The sequence below is a fragment of the Bombina bombina genome, chromosome 7, assembly GCF_027579735.1.
Source record: "Bombina bombina isolate aBomBom1 chromosome 7, aBomBom1.pri, whole genome shotgun sequence".
Taxonomy (NCBI): Eukaryota; Metazoa; Chordata; class Amphibia; order Anura; family Bombinatoridae; genus Bombina; species Bombina bombina.
Window position 1 is genome coordinate 240,781,694 of NC_069505.1, and position 26,155 is coordinate 240,807,848.

The following is a 26,155-nucleotide window of genomic DNA, read 5'->3' on the forward strand; positions in this document are numbered from 1 at the left end:
TGGAACAAGGGTAAACAGACCAAGAAACCTGCTGCTGCTACCAAGACAGCATGAAGGGGTAGCCCCGATCCGGGACCGGATCTGGTAGGGGGCAGACTATCTCTCTTCGCTCAGGCTTGGGCAAGAGATGTTCCGGATCCCTGGGCACTAGAGATAGTCTCCAAGGGATACCTGCTAGAGTTCAAGGGACTTCCTCCAAGGGGAAGGTTCCACCTGTCTCGCTTATCTTCAGACCAGATAAAGAAACAGGCATTCTTACATTGTGTAAGAGACCTATCAAAGATGGGGGTGATAAACCCAGTCCCCTCCGGGGAACAAGGTCTAGGTTTTTACTCAAACCTGTTTGTAGTTCCCAAAAAAGAGGGAACTTTCAGGCCAATTCTGGATTTAAAGATATTAAACAAGTTCCTCAGTGTTCCATCCTTCAAAATGGAAACCATTCGGACAATCTTGCCGACAATCCAGCAGGGTCAATATTTGACTACTGTGGATCTAAAGGATGCGTATCTGCATATTCCAATCCACAAAACTCATCATCAGTTCCTGAGGTTCGCCTTTCTGGACAAACATTACCAGTTCGTGGCTCTTCCATTCGGTTTAGCCACCGCTCCCAGAATTTTCACAAAGGTGCTAGGGTCCCTTCTAGCGGTCCTAAGGCAGAGGGGCATCGCTGTAGCACCTTATCTAGACGACATCCTAATCCAAGCGTCGTCTCTTTCCAAAGCAAGGGCCCACACAGACATTGTGTTGGCTTTTCTCAGATCTCACGGGTGGAAGGTGAACATAGAAAAGAGTTCACTGTCACCGTCCACAAGGGTTCCTTTTCTGGGAACAATAATAGATTCTGTGGAAATGAAGATCTTCCTGACAGAAGTCAGAAAGCTAAAGCTTCTAAACGTTTGTCGAGTTCTTCATTCTATTCCTCAACCCTCCATAGCTCAGTGCATGGAAGTAATAGGACTAATGGTCGCAGCAATGGACGTGGTTCCTTTTGCTCAAATTCATCTAAGACCATTACAGCTGTGCATGCTCAATCAGTGGAATGGGGACTATACAGACTTGTCTCCCCAAATTCAAGTAGACCAGGTGACCAGGGACTCACTTCTCTGGTGGTTGACCCAGGATCACCTGTCTCAGGGAATGAGTTTCCGCAGACCGGAGTGGGTCATCGTCACGACCGACGCCAGCCTCTTGGGGTGGGGCGCGGTCTGGGACTCCCTGAAAGCTCAGGGCCTATGGTCTCGGGAAGAGTCGCTTCTCCCGATAAACATTTTGGAACTAAGAGCAATATTCTATGCGCTCCTGGCTTGGCCTCAGCTAGCGGAAGCCAGGTTCATAAGATTTCAGTCGGACAACATAACGACTGTTGCGTACATCAATCATCAGGGGGAACAAAGAGTTCCCTAGCGATGAAGGAAGTAACCAAGATTATCCAATGGGCAGAGAATCACTCCTGCCATCTATCTGCTATTCACATCCCAGGAGTAGACAACTGGGAGGCGGACTATTTGAGTCGTCAGACTTTCCATCCGGGGGAGTGGGAACTCCACCCGGAGGTCTTTGCTCAGTTAACCCAATTATGGGGCATTCCAGACATGGATCTAATGGCGTCCCGTCGGAACTTCAAGATTCCTTGCTACGGGTCCAGATCCAGGGATCCCAAGGTGACTCTAGTGGATGCATTAGTGGCGCCTTGGTCGTTCAACCTAGCGTATGTGTTTCCACCGTTTCCTCTCCTTCCCAGGCTCATAGCCAGGATCAAACAGGAGAAGGCCTCTGTGATTCTGATAGCTCCTGCGTGGCCACGCAGGACTTGGTATGCAGACCTGGTGAATATGTCATCGGCTCCACCATGGAAGCTACCTTTGAGACAGGATCTTCTAGTACAAGGTCAATTCGAACATCCAAATCTAGTTTCTCTGCAGCTGACTGCTTGGAAATTGAACGCTTGATTTTATCCAAGCGTGGGTTTTCGAATTCTGTGATAGATACTCTGGTCCAAGCCAGAAAACCTGTGACTAGAAAGATTTACCATAAAATATGGAAAAAATATATCTGCTGGTGTGAATCCAAGGGATTCTCCTGGAGTAAGATTAAAATTCCAAAGATTCTCTCCTTTCTCCAAGAAGGTTTGGATAAAGGGTTGTCAGCTAGTTCTCTAAAAGGACAGATTTCTGCTTTATCTGTCTTGTTACACAAACGACTGGCAGCTGTGCCAGATGTACAAGCTTTTGTTCAGGCTTTGGTTAGAATCAAGCCTGTTTACAGACCCCTGACTCCTCCTTGGAGTCTAAATTTAGTTCTTTCAGTTCTTCAAGGGGTTCCGTTTGAACCTTTACATTCCATAGATATTAAGTTATTATCTTGGAATGTTCTGTTTTTGGTTGCTATTTCCTCTGCTAGAAGAATTTCTGAATTATCTGCTTTGCAATGTAATCCACCCTATCTGGTTTTCCATTCAGATAAGGTTGTTTTGCGTACTAAGCCTGGTTTTCTTCCAAAAGTTGTTTCCAACAAGAATATTAACCAGGAAATAGTTGTTCCTTCTCTGTGTCCGAATCCAGTTTCAAAGAAGGAATGTTTATTACACAATTTAGATGTTGTTCGTGCTTTAAAGTTCTACTTAGAAGCAACAAAAGATTTTAGACAAACCTCATCTTTGTTTGTCGTTTACTCTGGTAAGAGGAGAGGTCAAAAAGCTACTGCTACCTCTCTCTCTTTCTGGCTGAAAAGCATTATCCGATTGGCTTATGAGACTGCCGGACGGCAACCTCCTGACCGAATCACAGCTCACTCTACTAGGGCTGTGGCTTCCACTTGGGCCTACAAGAACGAGGCTTCTGTTGATCAGATATGTAAGGCAGCGACTTGGTCCTCTCTGCACACTTTTGCCAAATTCTACAAATTTGATACTTATGCTTCTTCGGAGGCTATTTTTGGGAGAAAGGTTTTGCAAGCCGTGGTGCCTTCCATTTAGGTAACCTGATTTGCTCCCTCCCTTCATCCGTGTCCTAAAGCTTTGGTATTGGTTCCCACAAGTAATGGATGACGCCGTGGACCGGACACACCAATGTTGGAGAAAACAGAATTTATGCTTACCTGATAAATTACTTTCTCCAACGGTGTGTCCTGTCCACGGCCCGCCCTGGTTTCCTAATCAGGTTGAAAAATGTTTTCTTTATACACTACAGTCACCACGGCACCCTATAGTTTCTCCTTTTTCTCCTAACCGTCGGTCGAATGTCTGGGGGGGGCGGAGCCAGAGGGGGAGCTATATGGACAGCTCTTGCTGTGTGCTCTCCTTGCCTTTCCCTGTGGGGGAGAATATTTCCCACAAGTAATGGATGACGCCGTGGACCGGACACACCGTTGGAGAAAGTAATTTATCAGGTAAGCATAAATTATGTTTGTAATTTTTTTTTTGGTTAAATATATTGGGAAATTTTGCCTTTAAGCGTTTATTATATAAAATGTATGGCAAAGGGGCAGTACTGTTGAATTGGAGTCCGGACCAAAATTATGTTTATTAAAGGACCATGATACCCAAATGTTGAAACACTTGAAAGTGATGCAGCATAGCTGTAAAGAACTGACTAGAAAATATCACCTGAACATCTCTATGTAAAAACGAAAGATATTTCTCTTGTTAAGTGTATTCAGTCCACGGATCATCCATTACTTATGGGATATATTCCCTTCCCAACAGGAAGTTGCAAGAGGATCACCCACAGCAGAGCTGCTATATAGCTCCTCCCCTCACATGTCATATCCAGTCATTCTCTTGCAACCCTCAACATAGATGGAGGTCGTGAGAGGAGTGTGGTGTTTTATACTTAATTATTTCTTCAATCAAAAGTTTGTTATTTTTAAATGGCACCGGAGTGTGCTGTTTTTTTCTCAGGCAGTATTTGGAAGAAGAATCTGCCTGCGTTTTCTATGATCTTAGCAGAAGTAACTAAGATCCACTGGCTGTTCTCGCACATTCTGAGGAGTGGGGTAACTTCAGAAAGGGAATAGCAAATAAGGTATGTGCAGTAAAATATTTTTCTAAGGAATGGAATTGACTAAGAAAATACTGCTGATACCGAAGTAATGTAAGTAAAGCCTTAAATGCAGTGAAAGTGACTGGTATCAGGCTGATTAATGTATGTGCAGTAAAGTAATTTTCTAAGGAATGGAATTTGACTAAGAAAATGCTGCTAATACTGAAGTAATGTAATAAGCCTTAAATGCAGTAGAAGCAACTGGTATCAGGCTTATAAATAGAGATACATACTCTTTAAAAAAGGATGTTTAAAACGTTTGCTGGCATGTTTAATCGTTTTTTGAGGTACATTGGTGATAAAACTTATTGGGGCATGATTTTTTCCACATGGCTGACTTATATTTCTGCATAGAAACAGTTAACTGAGGCTTCCCACTGTTGTAATAATGAGTGGGAAGGGCCTATTTTAGCGCTTTTTTGCGCAGTAAAAATTCAGTCTCACTCTTCCTGCTTCTTCCTGCATGATCCAGGACGTCTCTAGAGAACTCAGAGGACTTCAAAAGTCATTTTGAGGGAGGTAAACAGTCACAGCAGACCTGTGACAGTGTGTTTGACTGTGTTAAAAACGTTTTTTTCTCTATTGATTATCCGTTTTTGGGTATTAAGGGGTTAATCATCCATTTGCAAGTGGGTGCAATGCTCTGCTAACTTAATACATTTACTGTGAAAATTTGGTTGCTATAACTGATTTGGTTCATTGTTATTTCAACTGAGACAGTTTTTTTGTGCTTCTTAAAGGAGCAGTAGCGTTTTTTATATTGCTTGTAAATTTATTTTAAAGTGTTTTCCAAGCTTGCTAGTCTCATTGCTAGTCTGTTTAAACATGTCTGACACAGATGAATCAGTTTGTTCACTATGTTTGAAGGCCAGTGTGGAGCCCCATAGAAATATGTGTACTAAATGTATTGATTTCACTTTAAATAATAAAGGTCAGTCTTTATCTGTAAAATAATTATCACCAAACAACGAGGGGGAAGTTATGCCGACTAACTCTCCTCACGTGTCAGTACCTTCGCCTCCCGCTCATTAGGCGCGTGATATTGTGGCGCCAAGTACATCAGAGACGCCCATAGCAATCACTTTACAGGACATGGCTACTATTATGAATAATACCCTGACAGAAGTATTATCTAAATTGCCAGAATTAAGAGGCAAGCGCGATAGCTCTGGGATAAGGACAGAGCGCGCTGGTGCTGTGAGAGCCATGTCCGATACTGCGTCACAGTTTGCAGAACATGAGGACGGAGAGCTTCATTCTGTGGGTGATGGATCTGATACAGGGAAACCAGATTCAGAGATCTCTAATTTTAAATTTAAGCTTGAGAACCTCCGTGTATTGCTAGGGGAGGTTTTAGCGGCTCTGAATGACTGTAACACAGTTGCAATTCCAGAGAAATTATGTAGGCTGGATAGATACTATGCGGTGCCGGTGTGTAATGACGTTTTTCCTATACCTAAAAGGCTTACAGAAATTATTAGCAAGGAGTGGGATAGACCCGGTGTGCCCTTTTCCCCACCTCCTATATTTAGAAAAATGTTTCCAATAGACGCCACTACACGGGACTTATGGCAGACGGTCCCTAAGGTGGAGGGAGCAGTTTCTACTTTAGCTAAGCGTACCACTATCCCGGTGGAGGATAGTTGTGCTTTTTCGGATCCAATGGATAAAAAATTAGAAGGTTACCTTAAGAAAATGTTTGTTCAACAAGGTTTTATCTTACAGCCCCTTGTATGCATTGCGCCTGTCACTGCTGCTGCGGCATTCTGGTTTGAGTCTCTAGAAGAGGCCATTCACATTCACAGCACTTAAGCTAGCTAATGCATTTGTTTCTGATGCCATTGTACATTTAACTAAACTAACGGCTAAGAACTCCGGATTCGCCATCCAGGCGCGCAAAGCGCTATGGCTTAAATCCTGGTCAGCTGACGTGACTTCTAAATCTAAATTGCTTAATATTCCTTTCAAGGGGCAGACCTTATTCGGGCCCGGCTTGAAAGAAATTATCGCTGACATTACTGGAGGTAAGGGTCATACTCTTCCTCAGGACAGGGCCAAATCAAAGGCCAAACAGTCTAATTTTCGTGCCTTTCAAACTTCAAGGCAGGAGCAGCATCAACTTCCTCCGCTCCAAAACAGGAAGGAACTGTTGCTCGTTACAGACAGGCCTGGAAAATTAACCAGTCCTGGAACAAGGGCAAGCAGGCCAGAAAACCTACTACTGCCCCTAAGACAGCATGAAGGGATGGCCCCCTATCCGGAAACGGATCTAGTGGGGGGCAGACTTTCTCTCTTCGCCCAGGCGTGGTCAAGAGATGTCCAGGATCCCTGGGCGTTGGAGATCATATCTCAGGGATATCTTCTGGACTTCAAAGCTTCTCCTCCTCGAGGGAGATTCCATCTATCAAGGTTATCAGAAAACCAGATAAAGAAAGAGGCATTCCTACGCTGTGTACAAGACCTCCTAGTAATGGGGGTGATCCACCCTGTTCCGCGGACGGAACAGGGGCAAGGATTTTACTCAAATCTGTTTGTGGTTCCCAAGAAAGAGGGAACCTTCAGACCAATCTTGGACCTAAAGATCTTAAACAAATTCCTAAGAGTTCCATCATTCAAAATGGAAACTATTCGAACCATCCTACCCATGATCCAAGAGGGTCAGTACATGACCACAGTGGACTTAAAGGATGCCTACCTTCACATACCGATTCACAAAGATCATTATCGGTACCTAAGATTTGCCTTTCTAGACAGGCATTACCAGTTTGTAGCTCTTCCCTTCGGGTTAGCTACGGCCCCGAGAATTTTTACAAAGGTTCTGGGCTCACTTCTGGCGGTTCTAAGACCGCGAGGCATAGCGGTGGCTCCGTATCTAGACGACATTCTGATACAAGGGTCAAGTTTTCAAATTGCCAAGTCTCATACAGAGATAGTTCTGGCATTTTTGAGGTCGCATGGGTGGAAGGTGAACGTGGAAAAGAGTTCTCTATTACCACTCACAAGAGTCTCCTTCCTAGGGACTCTTATAGATTCTGTAGAGATGAAAATTTACCTGACGGAGTCCAGGTTATCAAAACTTCTAAATGCTTGCCGTGTCCTTCATTCCATTCCACGCCCGTCAGTGGCTCAGTGCATGGAAGTAATCGGCTTAATGCTAGCGGCAATGGACATAGTGCCATTTGCGCGCCTGCATCTCAGACCGCTGCAATTATGCATGCTAAGTCAGTGGAATGGGGATTACTCAGATTTGTCCCCTCTACTAAATCTGGATCAAGAGACCAGAGATTCTCTTCTCTGGTGGCTTTCTCGGGTCCATCTGTCCAAGGGCATGACCTTTCGCAGGCCAGATTGGACGATTGTAACAACAGATGCCAGCCTTCTAGGTTGGGGCGCAGTCTGGAACTCCCTGAAGGCTCAGGGATCGTGGACTCAGGAGGAGAAACTCCTCCCAATAAATATTCTGGAGTTAAGAGCAATATTCAATGCTCTTCTTGCTTGGCCTCAGTTAGCAACACTGAGGTTCATCAGATTTCAGTCGGACAACATCACGACTGTGGCTTACATCAACCATCAAGGGGGAACCAGGAGTTCCCTAGCGATGTTAGAAGTCTCAAGGATAATTCGCTGGGCAGCAACTGAAGTATAACTTTTTACGCAGAACTTACTCTGGTGAGCTGAGGAAATTGTGAGGTAAAATATCTTCCTTTTTTACATAGAGACGCTCAGGTGATATTTTCCTGTCAGCTTTTTACAGTTATACTGCATCAGTTTCAAGTGATTTAGCGTATGAGTTTTAAGGCCCTTTAATTTAAGCCGTTTTGAAATACGTGCCGTTTTTATCTGTGACTTGTGGCGCAGTTTCTTTTTTCTTTCAGTCTGCTCACGTGACTCTCCGCTCTTCCGTGTGTATGAAGAGCAGAGTTTAGTCAGCTATTGAGCCTGGACTGCTGCGGCTAGCTTTTCTGATGATCGGTTTGCCGGCCTAAGCTTGTGCATCTAATCTCTTCTGGAGAGTTAAACTCTAGTGGGTTATTTGACTCCTGGTACGATAGGAGCCTCAGGCACTCAGAGGTTTTTGTTAAAGTGACAGGTGCCATTTTTTTTACATTATATTTATACGATTTTCAAAGTGGCTTTCAAGTAATTTATTAGTTCTATACTAAAAATGTAATTTCTTTCCTAAGATATGGAGAGTCCACAATGTCAATCAATTACTAGTGGGAATATCACTATTGGCCAGCAGGAGGAGGCAAAGAGCACCACAGCAAAGCTGTTAAGTGTCACTCCCCTACCCATAATCCCCAGTTAGTCTCTTGGCCTCTGTCGATGGAGGAGGTGATGTTTGGTGTCTGAAGAAATTAATTTCTTTTTCGGGTACTTTTCCCTGCAAGCAAGGATTTGGGTTTTGCTGAGTCCACATCAATCTCTTCAGTAGAGTAGTGGTGGCTTTTAAGCAGTTTGGAAGTTGTGAGGTAGTCCTTTCTTAGTTTCCTAACACATTGCTGCCCATGATACAGAAAGCCAGAGTTGGTTACTCTGTTCTTTCTTTTTCTACAGGTCTCTGTAAGGAGTATGTGTCCTTTCACGCCTTGTGAGCTGTCTTCCAGTGCTTTTGTCTTGGAGACTTGCACTTCAGAAGAATATAGGCTAACTAAAATAATAGATCAGGGAGGAGCCGCAAATGTTGCATATCTAGACTTTAGCAAAGCATTTTAATGTATTGCCTTGGAATAGATGCTAAGATTGTCAAGTGGGTAGAATGCTGACTTAAAGGGACATTAAACACTAAATACATGCTAGATAGAATGATGCATTCAAAGAAAAGATTAGTCCATGACTAACATGTAGATGTATTTTTTAAAGTTTCATTAGTTGTTTAAAAAGTGACAAAATAAGTGTAAAGTTTTAGTGTCTATAAAACACTGGGAGCTGCCATGTTGTAACTTGTTTTACCTTCTCTGCAGTGGCCAATTAGGGTCAGTTATAAATAGGCTACTAGAGTGTGCAGCCAATGGTTGTGCTGGATTTAACAGTGTTCTGCACTTCCATTTCTAGCAGGAACTGAAAAGCTCACAATTTCAGAATGGAATTACAGGCAAAGAGGACAAAGTAAATAATAAAAGTATATTGCAGTTGTTTTATTATATACAATTTATCATTTTATATTACCATCTCAAAGTGTTTAATGTCCCTTTAAGGATAAACGACAGAGGGTTTCAATTAATGGAGTACATTCAAATGAGGCATCAGTTACGAGTGGTGTTCCCCAAGGGTCAGTTCTTGGGCCTGTTTTGTTTAACATGTTCATAAGTGATATTGGAAGTGGGCTTAAGGGGAAGGTTTGCTTGTTTGCTAATGATACAAAAATTTGTAACAGGGTAGATGTTCCAGGAGGGGTTGATCAAATGAACTGTGATGTTAAAAAAAACTAGAGGCCAGTTGAATACTTGGTTGCATTGGAAGAGGTATTAGTAGCAGAAATAGCAAGGTTCTTATGCCACTTTACAGATCATTAGTTAGACCAAATCTGGAATACTGTGTACAGTTCTGGAGACCATATCTTCAGAAAGATATAAATAAACTAGAAGCTGTCCAAAGGAGGGCTACTAAAATGGTACATGGTCTAAAATATAAAATGTACAAAGAAAGACTGTATGATCTAAATATGTATAGTTTAGAGGATAGAAGGGAAAGAGGTGACATGATAGAAACCTTCAAATATATAAAGGGACTTAATAAAAAAAGCTGAAAGCAATTTTCACAAAAAAATATATGCTAAAACAAGGGGTCACAATCTAAAGTTAGAGGGTAGTAGATTCAGGAGAAATTTGAGGAAGCATTTGATTACAGAAAGGGTGGTGGATTCATGGAACAAACTTCCATTTGAGTTGGTAAACACTAAGGCCTAGATTTGGAGTTTGGCGGTAGAAGGGCTGTTAACGCTCCGCGGGCTTTTCTCTGGCCGCACCATAAATTTAACTCTGGTATCGAGAGTTAAAACAAATGCTGCGTTAGGCTCCAAAAAAGGAGCGTAGAGCATTTTTACCGCAAATGCAACTCTCGATACCAGAGTTGCTTACGGACGCGGCCGGCCTCAAAAACGTGCTCGTGCACGATTCCCCCATAGGAAACAATGGGGCTGTTTGAGCTGAAAAAAAACCTAACACCTGCAAAAAAGCAGCGTTCAGCTCCTAACGCAGCCCCATTGTTTCCTATGGGGAAACACTTCCTACGTCTGCACCTAACACCCTAACATGTACCCCGAGTCTAAACACCCCTACCCTTACACGTATTAACCCCTAATCTGCCGCCCCCGCTATCGCTGACTCCTGTATATTATTTTTAACCCCTAATCTGCCGCTCCGTAAACCGCCGCAACCTACGTTATCCCTATGTACCCCTAATCTGCTGCCCTAACATCGCCGACCTCTATATTATATTTATTAACCCCTAATCTGCCCCCCACAACGTCGCCGACACCTACCTACACTTATTAACCCCTAATCTGCCGAGCGGACCTGAGCGCTACTATAATAAAGTTATTAACCCCTAATCCGCCTCACTAACCCTATCATAAATAGTATTAACCCCTAATCTGCCCTCCCTAACATCGCCGACACCTACCTTCAATTATTAACCCCTAAACTTCCGATCGGAGCTCACCGCTATTCTAATAAATGTATTAACCCCTAAAGCTAAGTCTAACCCTAACACTAACACCCCCCTAAGTTAAATATAAGTTTTATCTAACGAAATAAATTAACTCTTATTAAATAAATGATTCCTATTTAAAGCTAAATACTTACCTGTAAAATAAATCCTAATATAGCTACAATATAAATTATAATTATATTATAGCTATTTTAGGATTAATATTTATTTTACAGGCAACTTTGTAATTATTTTAACCAGGTACAATAGCTATTAAATAGTTAAGAACTATTTAATAGTTACCTAGTTAAAATAATAACAAATTTACCTGTAAAATAAATCCTAACCTAAGATATAATTAAACCTAACACTACCCTATCAATAAAATAATTAAATAAACTACCTACAATTACCTACACTACACTATCAATAAATTAATTAAACACAATTCCTACAAATAAATACAATTAAATAAACTAGCTAAAGTACAAAAAATAAAAAAGAACTAAGTTACAGAAAATAAAAAAAATATTTACAAACATAAGAAAAATATTACAACAATTTTAAACTAATTACACCTACTCTAAGCCCCATAATAAAATAACAAAGCCCCCCAAAATAAAAAATTCCCTACCCTATTCTAAATTAAAAAAGTTACAAGCTCTTTTACCTTACCAGCCCTGAACAGGGCCCTTTGCGGGGCATGCCCCAAGAATTTCAGCTCTTTTGCCTGTAAAAAAAAACATACAATACCCCCCCCCCCCCAACATTACAACCCACCACCCACATACCCCTAATCTAACCCAAACCCCCCTTAAATAAACCTAACACTAATCCCCTGAAGATCTTCCTACCTTGTCTTCACCATCCAGGTATCACCGATCCGTCCTGGCTCCAAGATCTTCATCCAACCCAAGCGGGGGTTGGAGATCCATAATCCGGTGCTCCAAAGGCTTCCTCCTATCCGGCAAGAAGAGGACATCCGGACCGGCAAACATCTTCTCCAAGCGGCATCTTCTATGTTCTTCCATCCGATGACGACCGGCTCCATCTTGAAGATCTCCAGCGCGGATCCATCCTCTTCTTCCGACGACTAGACGACGAATGACGGTTCCTTTAAGGGACGTCATCCAAGATGGCGTCCCTCGAATTCCGATTGGCTGATAGGATTCTATCAGCCAATCGGAATTAAGGTAGGAATTTTCTGATTGGCTGATGGAATCAGCCAATCAGAATCAAGTTCAATCCGATTGGCCGATCCCATCAGCCAATCAGATTGAGCTCGCATTCTATTGGCTGATCGGAACAGCCAATAGAATGCGAGCTCAATCTGATTGGCTGATTGGATCAGCCAATCGGATTGAACTTGATTCTGATTGGCTGATTCCATCAGCCAATCAGAAAATTCCTACCTTAATTCCGATTGGCTGATAGAATCCTATCAGCCAATCGGAATTCGAGGGACGCCATCTTGGATGACGTCCCTTAAAGGAACCGTCATTAGTCGGGAGACATCGGAAGAAGAGGATGGATCCGCGTCGCCTGCTTCAAGATGGACCCGCTCCGCACCGGATGGAAGAAGATCGAAGATGCCGCTTGGAGAAGATGTTTGCCGGTCCGGATGTCCTCTTCTTGCCGGATAGGAGGAAGCCTTTGGAGCACCGGATTATGGATCGCCAACCCCCGCTTGGGTTGGATGAAGATCTTGGAGCCAGGACGGATCGGTGATACCTGGATGGTGAAGACAAGGTAGGAAGATCTTCAGGGGATTAGTGTTAGGTTTATTTAAGGGGGGTTTGGGTTAGATTAGGGGTATGTGGGTGGTGGGTTGTAATGTTGGGGGGGGGGTATTGTATGGTTTTTTTTACAGGCAAAAGAGCTGAAATTCTTGGGGCATGCCCCGCAAAGGGCCCTGTTCAGGGCTGGTAAGGTAAAAGAGCTTGTAACATTTTTAATTTAGAATAGGGTAGGGAATTTTTTATTTTGGGGGGCTTTGTTATTTTATTATGGGGCTTAGAGTAGGTGTAATTAGTTTAAAATTGTTGTAATATTTTTATTATGTTTGTAAATATTTTTTTATTTTCTGTAACTTAGTTCTTTTTTATTTTTTGTACTTTAGCTAGTTTATTTAATTGTATTTATTTGTAGGAATTGTGTTTCATTAATTTATTGATAGTGTAGTGTTAGGTTAATTGTAGGTAGTTTATTTAATTTTTTTATTGATAGGGTAGTGTTAGGTTTAATTATATCTTAGGTTAGGATTTATTTTACAGGTAAATTTGTTATTATTTTAACTAGGTAACTATTAAATAGTTCTTAACTATTTAATAGCTATTGTACCTGGTTAAAATAATTACAAAGTTGCCTGTAAAATAAATATTAATCCTAAAATAGCTATAATATAATAATAATTTATATTGTAGCTATATTAGGATTTATTTTACAGGTAAGTATTTAGCTTTAAATAGGAATAAGTTATTTAATAAGAGTTAATTAATTTCGTTAGATAAAACTTATATTTAACTTAGGGGGGTGTTAGTGTTAGGGTTAGACTTAGCTTTAGGGGTTAATACATTTATTAGAATAGCGGTGAGCTCCGGTCGGCAGATTAGGGGTTAATAATTGAAGTTAGGTGTCGGCGACGTTGAGGGGGGCAGATTAGGGGTTAATAAATATTATGTAGGGGTCGGCGATGTTAGGGGTATCAGATTAGGGGTACATAGGGATAACGTAGGTGGCGGCGATTTGCGGTCGGAAGATTAGGGGTTAATTATTTTAAGTAGCTTGCGGCGACGTTGTGGGGGGCAGGTTAGGGGTTAATAAATATAATATAGGGGTCGGCGGGGTTAGGGGCAGCAGATTAGGGGTACATAAGGATAACGTAGGTGGCGGTCGGCAGATTAGGGGTTAAAAATTTTAATCGAGTGGCGGCGATGTGGGGGGACCTCGGTTTAGGGGTACATAGGTAGTTTATGGGTGTTAGTGTACTTTAGGGTACAGTAGTTAAGAGCTTTATAAACCGGCGTTAGCCAGAAAGCTCTTAACTCCTGCTATTTTCAGGCGGCTGGAATTTTGTCGTTAGAGCTCTAACGCTCACTGCAGAAACGACTCTAAATACCAGCGTTAGGAAGATCCCATTGAAAAGATAGGCTACGCAAATGGCGTAGGGGGATCTGCGGTATGGAAAAGTCGCGGCTGAAAAGTGAGCGTTAGACCCTTTCCTGACTGACTCCAAATACCAGCGGGCGGCCAAAACCAGCGTTAGGAGCCTCTAACGCTGGTTTTGACGGCTACCGCCGAACTCTAAATCTAGGCCAAAGACTGTAAAGGAATTAAAAAATGCCTGGGAAATGCATAAATCTATCCTAAGGAAGAAGTAACATAGGAAGAAGTAACATGTAATATGGGTAGACTTGATGGGCCTTTTTGGTTCTTATCTACCGTCAAATTCTATATTCCTATGTTTCTATGTCATATGCAGTAGATGGGCAAATTTTTAAAATCCTTTATACAAGATTTTCTTTGGCAGTGGGCAGGCACATTATGTATGTTGAGACTAGGGGTTAATCTTCCTTTTATTGGGATGTTTTTCCTCTTTGGGCTAATTTTGTTGAAATACTTAAAATTTGGCATTTGGTTTTCTTTGCTTGTGTAGCTAGAACAGGCTAACTCACAAACTGCTTGAGTTTGAAACCAGCTGCAGCTACTTGCATCTTATGTTGTAGGCAGAGGGAAACATGCACCTTTTACTTGCTGTGTAGTTTCCTCTCTCTTCCGGTCATGTGACTTATCTCTGCTGTTGGATATTCACGGAGCGGCGTCGGTGTCTGGGAGCATCTTCTTTATCTGTCTGGGTCATAGGAGGTGGTGAGTGCCCCAGCCATTGGGGGTATAAGGTGTCAGTTGTTTTTCCTTTCTATAATTTGATATAGACGAGTTATGGAGGATTCTGGTAATTTAGAGGGGGATCCCTCCGATACAAAAGGAGGCCCGGGTAATCCAGCCCTATCAATTATGTTCCGTATGCCGCAATAGAGTGTTCTCATCAACCAATGCTGAGATGTTAGAGACCACTGAGCCATCCGCCTTTGTCCAGTGAGGTGTGTTCCCTTGATTCTGCAGTTTTTTGCAGTTTTCCCGAGTTCCGATCCTCCGCCTGTAGGGGTTTGTTTCCACCAGAGGTTACTACACAGTTCTGCAGGGCCATCTCTAATTCCTGATATGCGCAAGCAAAGGGTTAATCCAGGCTCTCCTGCCCAAGGACATTCGTGTAAAATAAAGATGGTGTCCGATCAGTCCTCTGGGAAAGCGGTTCCCTCTGAGGCTTCAGAGGGAGAACCTCCAGGGTCGGAGTCTGCTGACTTGTGTTCTCTGACTGCGGAGGGCTTAGCATTTAGATTTGGATTGGCACGCCTGCGTTTACTTCTGAGAGAGGTTTTGGCGATGTTAGAGGTTTCCAGTACTACTCCGTCAGTTGAATCTCAGTCCTCTAAATTAGATAACGATCTTAACTAAGACGAGTGGAGGATGATATTCCTTGTTGTCTTGTTTTACTTTTTGTTTTATCGTTTATTTAGAATCCCAGTTCCGAGCTCTATGGGGGGTTGTGTCGTATGACAGGCAGGACCTGTTTTTGTTTAAATGCTCCTTTTCAGTTTATCACTTGTGGGCGCTTCCCTTTTTTCTTTTACTTGCTATTCCGTTCCGGATAGGTTTTTTTTTGTTTTTTTTAGCTCTGGATTGTTTTAGAAACTCTTCTTAGAAAGACGTTTCGTCACATGGGATTTTTCATACTATCGACTTTGATGGTTCCCCCAATATTTTCGAGGGAAATTTTAAGCCTCAGAGCTTAATTTCTTTAATTTGATTATTCAGTTCTAGCTTTGCTGGAATTTAGATGACAGACAGGCAGGACCTGTTGTGGATACTAGTTAGGTCTTTTCCTTCTTTCTACTTCTTTCTTTTCTTCTAGATTCCGGTCCAGGTACAGCAGGCCCATCTATCCTAGTTAACAGGCTGGACCTGTTTGGGTATTATCTGAGATAGTTGCTTGATACTGGATCATATGGATCTAGGGGTCCTAGAGGCCGGAATTAGGCTTCTTTGCAGGGCAATTGTCTTGTCAGAGAAGACAAGGGACCTTTGGAGTCATTGTCCGGGTGTCTATCACACTGTGGGAATATTTTCTTCCACTGTTGGTACATGCCCTAATAGGGGGAGGGTCTTCCCATACTAATTGGGTTCTATGATATTGAAGCAGAGCTTATTAGTTCTTCTTTTCGCTGGAGAATGTAAGGTTCTCCCTTCCTTTGGTTAGAAAGAAGGGTGTCTTTCCTGGTTCATACTTTTTGAGCAAATCCCGTTCTTAGTGGCCATATCTTACAGTGAACTTTGTTCTGATCCTAGGTTTCCTTCTTGAGATCTGGGGGTTAAGGTGGCAGTATCCTGCTTACATATTTTACTGTAGTTCCCGTGTCTCGGCTTCTATGAGTTTCTTACCTTCGCCTGCTGATAGACCTTTTGTTTTTTTCCTGAGATCTTGCAAAATTTACCCTTCAGGTTATGCCCTCCAGTCCCCCTTCTGGTCTTCATTGACGCGGGGGTGGAGAGTGATATACACAGCCGAGACCGAGACTTCTACGTGGAGTTGGTGTATCTGTCTTAACAGACTTACATTGTATACCGGTTGGGGAAATCAATCCCAGTGTTCCGTTCAGATCACCCTGCCCTGACAATTTTTTCTCTTAAGCTCTTCCGGGGCGGTTTTGACTTTGTCGCTTACTTGGGGAGAGTGTGTCCTAGGGAGGTCCGTGGGTTGGACATTTTCTTCCAATTATTCCTTTGGTTCCTCAGCAAGCATTCTGCTTGGAGGATTTGGTCTTCTGGGTTCATACCAGATGGGACCTCTCAGTGGGGAGATCTTCTTTTGGAGAAGGAGAGTTCCTTGTGCTAAACGGAAGGGTCTTGTGTTTGATGGTGGGCGGAGGCCCACTTCGGCTCATTGCCAGCGACCCTCTCTATGAGCGTACTCCTCAGGATCAGATGTCCCCTACCATCATTCCCTGCTTGAATGTTTCTATCTAATGGGGAAGACGATCAAGATTTCAAGGTGTCAGTGTTAGCTCTACCGCTTCTGTAGCAGAAGGTGGGTTTGAACCCAGGTGGGGCTCCGGCCTTTTCATCCAGAATATGCTAGACATCAAGCATTCTTTAGAGGTTTCTTTTTAACCTTCTTCTCTTTCGGCCATGTCACGCTTTGTTGTGGATGGTCCGATCCTAGCAGGAGCAGGCATCTGTGAGACGGTTGGCTCCGTTTATATCTACAACTTGTATTGCTGTTTAGGGGCTACGCCTCCATGGACCTTGTTACAGGGATTTGCTGGAGTAGGGTCCTTATGTTCATCACAATCTGGATTCTCTGAGGCTGACTGCGTGAAATTGAATGCTTAGTCTTAGCCATGAGAGGTTTTTCTGAAAGGATTGTTGATAGTCTCGTTTTAGCTCATAAGCTGGTGTATCGTTGCATCTATCAAAAGGGATGCAGGGCCTACTTTTTATGGTATGGGTGTCCTACAATGGCTTAGTGGTGAACTTTGCTGCTTTGGAAGCTGAAAGTCAAGAGTTCAAATCCAGCTGTGGCTATAAACTCTTCATAATGCATGACCTATTTTTTCTGGTATGAAGAGTGGGGATTCCCCTGGCATAAGGCCAGGTTTTCCAGGATCCTTCTTTTCTCTAGGATACTCTGGAGAAGGACCTTTTCTGTGACTCCCTTAGGGGATAGATTTCGGCCCTATCGGTTTTACTGCTCGAGAGGCCCACAGACCTTCCAGATGTCCAGTCTTTGGTTCAGGCTTTGACTAGATCAGGCCTGTGTTTAGATCTAGTGCTCCTCTTGGGAGTTTACATCTTGTTCAAGTTTTGCAGAAGGCTTCGTTTGGGCTTATGTGTGGTGTTGACATTAAGATTTTCTGTCTTGGAAGGTTCTTTTTCTACTGCCTATTGCTTCGGCGCGAGTTCTGAGATGGCTGCCTTGCATTGTGAGTTTCCTTACCTATTTTTTCATGCGGCTAAGGCTGTTCTGGGTTAGGTTTTCTTCCTATGATTTTTTTTTCAGATTGTAACATCAATTTGGAGATTGTGGTTCCTTCCTTGTGTTCTAATCCTTCTCTTTGAACGAGAGAAGAGGTTCGGGCCTTGAAGTTCTATCTTCAGGCTACAAGGGTGTTTTGTCAGACTTTTTCCTTGTAGGTGTTTATTCTGGGACTCGTAAGGGGCAGGATGCCTCGTCCGCTTCTTTGTTTTTCTGGTTGAGGAGCATTACTCGCTTAGCTTATGAGTCGGTGGGACTCAAGCCTCCTCAGAGGATGAAGGCTCATTCATCTAGAGCTGTGGTTTCCTCTTAGGTCTTTTGAGAATGAGGCCTCTATGGATTAGTTTGTAGGGTGGCTACCTGGTCTTCCTTACAAACTTTCTCTAGGTTTTACATATTTGACATTTTTGCTTTGGCTAAAGCAGCTTTTGGGAGAAATGTTTTGCAGGCTGTGGTGCCCTCAGTTTAGGGTCCGCCTCTCTTTTACCCTCCCGTTTTCATTCAGTGTCCTCTGGAGCTTGGGTATATGTTTCCCACAAGTAAGGAATGAAGCCGTTGACTCTCCTCATATTAAGATGGAAAACATAAATTATGCTTACCAGTTTTTGTTCTTCTGGCACCTTTTATATCCTGATATTTCTCCTACTGTCACTTGTTCCCTCGGCAGAATAACTGGGGGATGAGGGGAGTGGGGGAGGTATTTAAGCCTTTGACTGGGGTGTCTTTGCCTCCTCCTGGTGGCCAGGTTCTGTATTCCCACAAGTAAGGAATGAAGCTGTTGACTCTCCTCATATAGATGGAAAGGAAATTATCTGGTAAGCATAATTTATGTTTGTTTTTTTAAAAAGGGATATCAAGAGAACATTTGAAAATAGTAGTGAATTTTAAAGTGTTTTAAAATGACATGCCCTAACTGAATCATGCAAGTTTTTTTTTAGTTTTTCCTCTCCCTTTAGGGCTGCACAATCATTATCAAACAAATAATTGTTATTGTTCTTGTTTCTGTGTCTTTCTTCCGACAGTTTAAGGAATTCATTTGCTGCTTTATGGTTAATTTGTTGCTTTGTTTGTGCCATATTGAGTATAATTGTAGCTTCTATTAATGAACATATTCATTTGATTCTTTATCTCCTCAGTTTCCAAGCTGTTCTTATAAATTGCTTTACTTTGTTGGGACCACAGGTAATTTGGGGACATTCTATACAGATGTTTATTGGCTTTCCCTGTTGGGATTTTCTTTGATCTATTGATGAAGAGTAAAATTTAGTAATGCTCTGATAGGTAGGGCTGGGGTCTTACTATCAGGGCATTGATCTGTCTGATGTCCAGGGCTGTGATCACATAGTTAATTTTACCACTTGATGAGTTGAATGTAAAACTTCCCAGCCTGTCTTCTGGTACTTTTCTTTTTACAATGCACAGACCTATTCTTTTACAAACATTTCAAGTATGTGTTTGTTCCCTTATTTAGAGATATAGTCCCTTTTTATTCCCTGTGCGAGCATTCATGTCTCCAGTTATGATAATTTGTCCTTTTGTTTGGAAGTTCAAGACCTCCCCCCGCAATGTATTAAAGTATTCTGGGTCATAATATGATTATTCCCGTGGTGGGATGCATATGGCACAGAGATAGAGATTTAAAGATGTATGTACAAGGTTCTTTAAAGGGACACTGTACCCAAATTTTTTCTTTCATGATTCAGCTAGAGCATGACATTTTAATCAACTTTCTAATTTACTCCTATTATCAAATTTTCTTTATTCTCTTGGTATCTTTATTTTAAATGCAAGAATGTAAGTTTAGATGCCGGCCTATTTTTGGTGAACAACCTGGGTTGTCCTTGCTGATTGGTGGATAAATTCATCCACCAAAAAAAAGTGCTGTCCAGAGTACTGAACCCCAAAAAAAGCTTAGATGCCTTCTTTTTCAAATAAATATAGCAAGAAAACCAAGAAAAATTGATAATAGGAGTAAATTAGAAAGTTGCTTAAAATTCCATGATCTATCTGAATCACGAAGGAAAAAATTTGGGTTCAGTGTCCCTTTAATATTTGTATCCACAGATGTGTTGCACCTCTATTCACAGGAGTGATAAATGGTTTGAGACTCTCTTTGTACCACACTAATAACCCACCTGAGAGTGTCTCTCCTTTCTTCTTTTGTGTTGCTGCAGGGTTTATTAACTCCTAATAGTCCATAGGCCAAGATTATGCTGTCTCCTATAACAAGATAATATCATGGCTTCTTATATTTTGTTGAAAATCAGGATCTATGATTTTGAGGCCCATTTATCAAGCTCCGGATGGAGCTTGAGGGCCTGTGTTTCTGGCGAGTCTTCAGACTCGCTAGAAACACAAGTTATGGAGCAGCGATCTAAAGACCCTGTCTGAAGTGAGTCCTTGTATATTCCAGCTGCTGGTTGTGAGACTGTTCATCTTGTGTTCAGTAGATGGTGTGCTAATAAAGCTTTTAGGCTATAAGAATGCAGGTTTTTTCCTTACAGTTCTCTTTGTGTTATCTTGGTTTGTTTGTTTCTAAAGCTTTTCATGTAGTGTACAGATTAGTTGTCGTATTTCCCTAAATTCTGAATCTACCTGCAAGTTTTGCCTTTCTTTGGAAGTCTCTGTAGTGGGAACTGTATTGGCTGTTGTTAGGGGGCTTGTAGGTTCTCTCTGTACTGTCCAGTTAAAGTTTCTTTCTTTTTAAAGACACAATGAGTCCACGGATTTCATCCTTACTTGTGGGATATTCACCTCCTGGTCAGCAGGAGGAGGCAAAGAGCACCACAGTAGAGCTGTTAAATAGCTTCTCCCTTCCCTCCCACCATAGTCATTCTCTTTGCCTACATTAGTGATAGGAAGTGGTAAAGTGAGGTCTTAGTTTTAGATTCTTCAATCAAGAGTTTATTGTTTTTAAAGTAGTGCCAGTGTGTGCTGCTTTGTTCTAGGGTGTAGCCGTAGTCCATATCAGTCTCTACAGTAGAGCTTTTGGTGGCTTTAGAGCAATGGGAACTGGTGGGACATAATTATCACTGCGCCTCTCATACTGATGCTGCCCTAACACTGAAAAACTGAGGGATTTTACTCAGGACTTTCGTTTAATTACAGGTCCATGAGAGGGAGAGAACCTCCTAAACCTGGGAACTGCCTTGCTGCCAGGCAGAAGTTGAGGAAAGTGCTAACTTTATTTCTGGGGAGGGAAGGATCTCAGAAAATGTTTAGGTACTTTATCAAGTTAAACCTCATTGGACTTGGGCTTAGTTTCTCCTTTTCTGTTAGGAGACGTTATGGCAGTTGGTATTCCGGTACTGGGTGAGTTGTGTTTCATCTCCTGCGGTCTCAGCTAATAATGGAGCCGACAGGGAGTTTGCCTCATGTGTTTTTACATTGAGTATGGCAGAATGTACTGCGTAGCTGACAATGAGACAGGCTCTTTGTCACGATACGTATCTGCAAAAAAAGACATCAGGGCGATGTCTGCAGCTGCACCTTAAGACAAGTGTATTATATGCATACATGACTTACACAAACAACGTTTATTATATATTAATATTAAAAGGTTGTTTTTGATTCAGCACTTTCCTTCCTGACAAAGAAACTTAAACACAGGGAGACTTTTCTGTCTGAGTGTTTGCGCTTCAGAAAAGCGCTACAGTGGAAATGGAGGGAACTTTCACTATCAGTGATAAATAAATCAGGTCTACTCAGTATGTGCTGCTAATTAATGTGAAAAAGAGACAGCATCAGTACAGGCTGTCTGACTCCTTTGCTAGATCAAGCTGTGATATAGAGGAACATTTGTAGTACTAGAGTTCCTCCTGTACATAGACAACATTTTATATCCTCATTACAATAAAGTGTTGTACTTATGCAGACAATACCGTTGTTATAGATTGATTCATCACTGTCTATTGTGAGTCAGTTATTTAAAAAAAAAAAAAGTTGCACTTTAAAATTTAAAGTGACGGTACTGTTTGTTATATGTTAATTTTTATTAAATAATCTCTTTTGAAACTTAAAGAATTCAAATTAGCCTGCTGTTGAATCAAAGACAGCATGATGGACATGCCCCAGATGCGGGATCAAATCTTGTAGGGGGTAGACTTTCCGTCTTTACTCAAGCTTTGGGTTCGAGATGTTTAGGATCTCTGGGCAATAGAAAATAGTGTCCCAGGGATACAATTGGAATTCAAAAAATTTCCTCCCAGAGGCAGGTTCCTGCTTTTAGGATTATCTACAGATCAGACAAAAGGAGAGGTGTTCTTACACTGCGTAGGAGACCTCTCAGACCTGGGAGTGATTGTTTTCAGTTAGATTTTGTATCCCACTCGGGTTATGGTTCTCAAAAAAGAGGGAACTTTCAGACCACTTTTTAGATTTTAAGGGTCTAAACATATTTCTCTTGTTAAGTGTATCCAATCCACGGATCATCCATTACTTGTGGGATATTCTCCTTCCCAACAGTAAGTTGCAAGAGGATCACCCACAGCAGAGCTGCTATATAGCTCCTCCCCTCACTGCCATACCCAGTCATTCTCTTGCAACTCTCAACAAAGATGGACGTAGTAAGAGGAGAGTGGTGTATTATAGTTAGTTTTTTAACTTCAATCAAAAGTTTGTTATTTTAAATGGTACCGGAGTGTACTGTTTCATCTCAGGCAGCATTAGAAGAAGAATCGGCCTGTGATTTCTATGATCTTAGCAGAAGTAACTAAGATCCACTGCCGTTCTCACATATTCTGAGGAGTGAGGTAACTTCAGAGGGGGAATGGCGTGCAGGTTTTCCTGCAATAAGGTATGTGCAGTTAACATATTTCTAGGGATGGAATTTGCTAGAAAAATGCTGCTGATACCGGATTAATGTAAGTTAAGCCTTAAATGCAGTGATAGCGACTGGTATCAGGCTTATTAACAGAGATACATACTCTTATAAAAGTGTAATATAAAACGTTTGCTGGCATGTTAATCGTTTTTATATATGTTTGGTGACAAAACTTATTGGGGCCTAGTTTTTTTCCACATGGCTGGCTTGATTTTTGCCTAGAAACAGTTTCCTGAGGCTTTCCACTGTTGTAATATGAGTGGGGGGGGGGGCTATTTTAGCGCTTTTCTGCGCAGCTAGAATTACAGACTGAGACACTCAGCTTCCTTCTGCATGATACAGGACATCTCTGAAGGGCTCTAAAGGCTTTAAAAGTCGTGTTTGAGGAGGGTAACAACCACAGTAGACTGTGGCAGTTGTTGTGACTGTGTTTTAAAAACGTTTTTGTCATTTATTATTCCGTTTTTGGTATTAAGGGGTTAATCATCCATTTGCAAGTGGGTGCAATGCTCTGCTGACTTGTTACATACACTGTAAAAATTTCGTTAGTGTAACTGCCTTTTTTCACTGTTATTTCAAATTTTGTCAAAATTTGTTTCTCTTAAAGGCACAGTAACGTTTTTTATATTGCTTGTTAACTTGCTTTAAAGTGTTTTCCAAGCTTGCTAGTCTCATTGCTAGTCTGTATAAACATGTCTGAAACAGAGGATACTTGTTCATTATGTTTAAAAGCCATGGTGGAGCCCCATAGGAGAATGTGTACTAAATGTATTGATTTCACCTTAAACAGTAAAGATCAGTCTTTATCTATAAAAGAATTGTCACCAGAGGGGTCTGTCATCTTGAGTCCACAAGCCCGCCCTTTCTTTTTTGTTTAGGTGCTGACAGTACTTGTTTTGCACTTCTTTTGCCCCACTTTATCTTTCCTGCTTTTCCATTTTATGTAATCTACTTGTCTATATGTATGACTGAGGATCATTTGAAGTGACAGGGCTTTTTTCAGGTAAGCATAAATTCATGTTTATAATATGAAATTCAAAGCATATTATTTCCCTTATTGTAAAATGAGTTTCTCCACCTCTGCTAGTAGGCTGACCTGGTGTGTTCCATGGGTGTAGTTGAAATTTCATTAGTCAGTCCACAAAAAAGAAAGAAATTGCAGGCAGTACCAAAATTAGATTGTATAAAAGTCCAATTTTTTTTTTTATTTAAACTTGATTAAAAACTTATATCAGAAAAAGGCACACTATTACTATTTTCATACAACCTCAGCACACAGGTGCTGCATCCATAGTTGAAATTTCTCCATGTGTGGTGTATTCTCTAAACTTTTTCCCTCTGCAGATCTCACATTGTTTTTTTGTTTTCTTGAAAATGAAAAGGTGACAAGGTTGTGTCAAAACACTTATTTTAATTTATGCATGTGTTTTTATACTAGGGTAATAAGATACTATATGCAAAAAACAGGATAATCTGATTTATATTAGTTGCCTTCTCCTTTTTTTGTTTTTCAACAAATCTTTGGCTTCTAAGATAATTCTTTTACACATTTTTAGACTCTTGCTGCAAGTACTTAACAGTTGTCCCTATATTATTGTTTAGTGACGCTGTGCTGGGATTTTCTTTGCTTTAGCGGTGCAGAGTGAGAGGAAGCCATTTGACATTCAACGGGAGAAACCATCAAACTGTGCAGCATCCACAGAGAAGATCTACATACGAAAGGACTTGCGAAGTCCTCTCATAGCTACGCCAACATTTGTCTCGGACAAGGAGGGAGGGAGGTCAGTGTTCCATAGCAAATGGTTCTAGAAGTCTTTGTTGTCTAGTAATGTAATTGACAGTATCATCTAATGTCAGTTACTTGTTGCTCCTGCAGGCTTCTCATGTGCTAGAGTGGCCATGCAGAAGCAACTGGTAAACAGTAAAGGACAAGCTGCAAACCCGTAAATGTAGTGGTGTACAGAAGTATCATAACTGTGGGAGCTTATAAAGTGTTATCTAACATATACATGATCTCTTTTGTATTCTTGTGTGTCTCATTAGACAAACCAGTCATTTGGACTCTGGGATGTTGGTAAATATTCAGCAGCCTCTCATACGGAAAGATGGCACTGTTCTTCTACCAGCTGAATCAAGGGTAACTCGCATGTCTTTGTGTCAATATAATTTATAGCAAGATGAATTAGTCTTTTTTTGTTGAATACAGGAGGAGAATACCTTGCATAGCTTTTTGTGTACTAATTTCTTTCATAAGGTGGGAAGAGTCCACGAGTCATTACTCCTGAGATTAAACACTTGGCCATTAGCACGAGGCAAAGATTCCCAAACAAAACTCTAAGAGCACTTAATCCCTCTCTCCGCTGTGGTATTTCATTCTTTTCTTTGCCTCTACAGGAGGAAGGTGCGGAATTGAGATACTACAGTTTTTTGTTTTTTAGATGGGTCCTGATTTGGGGCCCATGTTCCCCTCAGAGAGCTGCAATCAGTCACTACCTGTGGGGATAGTCACAAGCCTGCCACAAGTGTTGCGGTGACGATCCCTTATCTGCCTCTTGTTGGGGCGTTGAGATACTACTTACAGTAATAATCTACTGTGACATACAAATTACTGGAAAGGCTCTCTACCGGAAGCAATCTTTTCTGTAGCCAGTTTGCATGATAGATTGAGTGCATCTGAGGTAAGTGCGGTCATTTCATACACTCACAAAGCCCACAGACTTTTAGTAGTAGTACACTAATGTGAGGTACATCATAGCCAGAAAACATATACTTATTCAGACTTTTACCACCTCTCAGTAAGACAATTTTTTATATTGCATAATAGTCTATTATTGATTCGGGAGACTTTGCTAACTTTCGCCTAGATTACGAGTTTTGAGCGCTATATGGAAATTAATGAACAGAACAAAAGTAGCGTTATTTAATCCCATATAGCACTGCCATTACAAGTTTTAAAAAACCCGGCTTGTGCGGGCCATATGTTTTTTTTTTTTTTTTTGATGTTCAAATATTTTTAATTGGGTAAATTAATTTCACAATAGTGCAACATATACTATTGTTAACAATTAAACAGTTTCAAAGAAATACACTTTATATTGGAACGTTGACCCACTATTTTTCAGGGATTTACAGGTTTGGACAATAAAAGAAATACAAATAAAGGAACAGGGAGGGCAGGGGGAAGTGAAAAGGTTACACAGGAAAAGGGTAGAGGTAAAAATATTCTATATTATTCGCAGTTTCTCAGGACCATTCTATATCCACAGGTATAAATATACCTCATGGCCTGACAAGTAGAGTAAAACAAGATAGTGCAATCCAATACATTTGTTTCTAGTTGTTCGCCATAACAAAGTTTCAAAATTGTCATACATTATTATGTAGCCTTTGTTCCCATAGGAATAGTATATAACAGTAGTGCATTCTTTCAAGTCAGATGGTATGGTCTACTTCTGAGACCCATCGAGAAAAAGTGGGTACCTCTTGTGTCTTCCATAGTCTTGGAATTAACCTCTTAGCACACGTTAGCATTATGAGAAGTAATTT

General features: G+C 41.4%; 1 protein-coding gene across 3 annotated transcripts in view; it reads left to right on the top strand.

The window, feature by feature from the left end:
* Positions 1 to 26,155, top strand: part of NR2C2 (nuclear receptor subfamily 2 group C member 2) — a 456,514-nt gene that overhangs the window by 164,623 nt on the left and 265,736 nt on the right. For all 3 annotated transcript variants that reach the window (XR_008403220.1, XM_053720676.1, XM_053720677.1), the window contains 2 exons: positions 24,243 to 24,390; positions 24,653 to 24,746. Coding sequence is in view for 2 of the 3 variants with exons in the window: in XM_053720676.1 (XP_053576651.1) it covers positions 24,243 to 24,390; positions 24,653 to 24,746 (242 nt within the window). In the remaining variant the exon portion in view is untranslated. The remainder of the gene's footprint in view (positions 1 to 24,242; positions 24,391 to 24,652; positions 24,747 to 26,155) is intronic.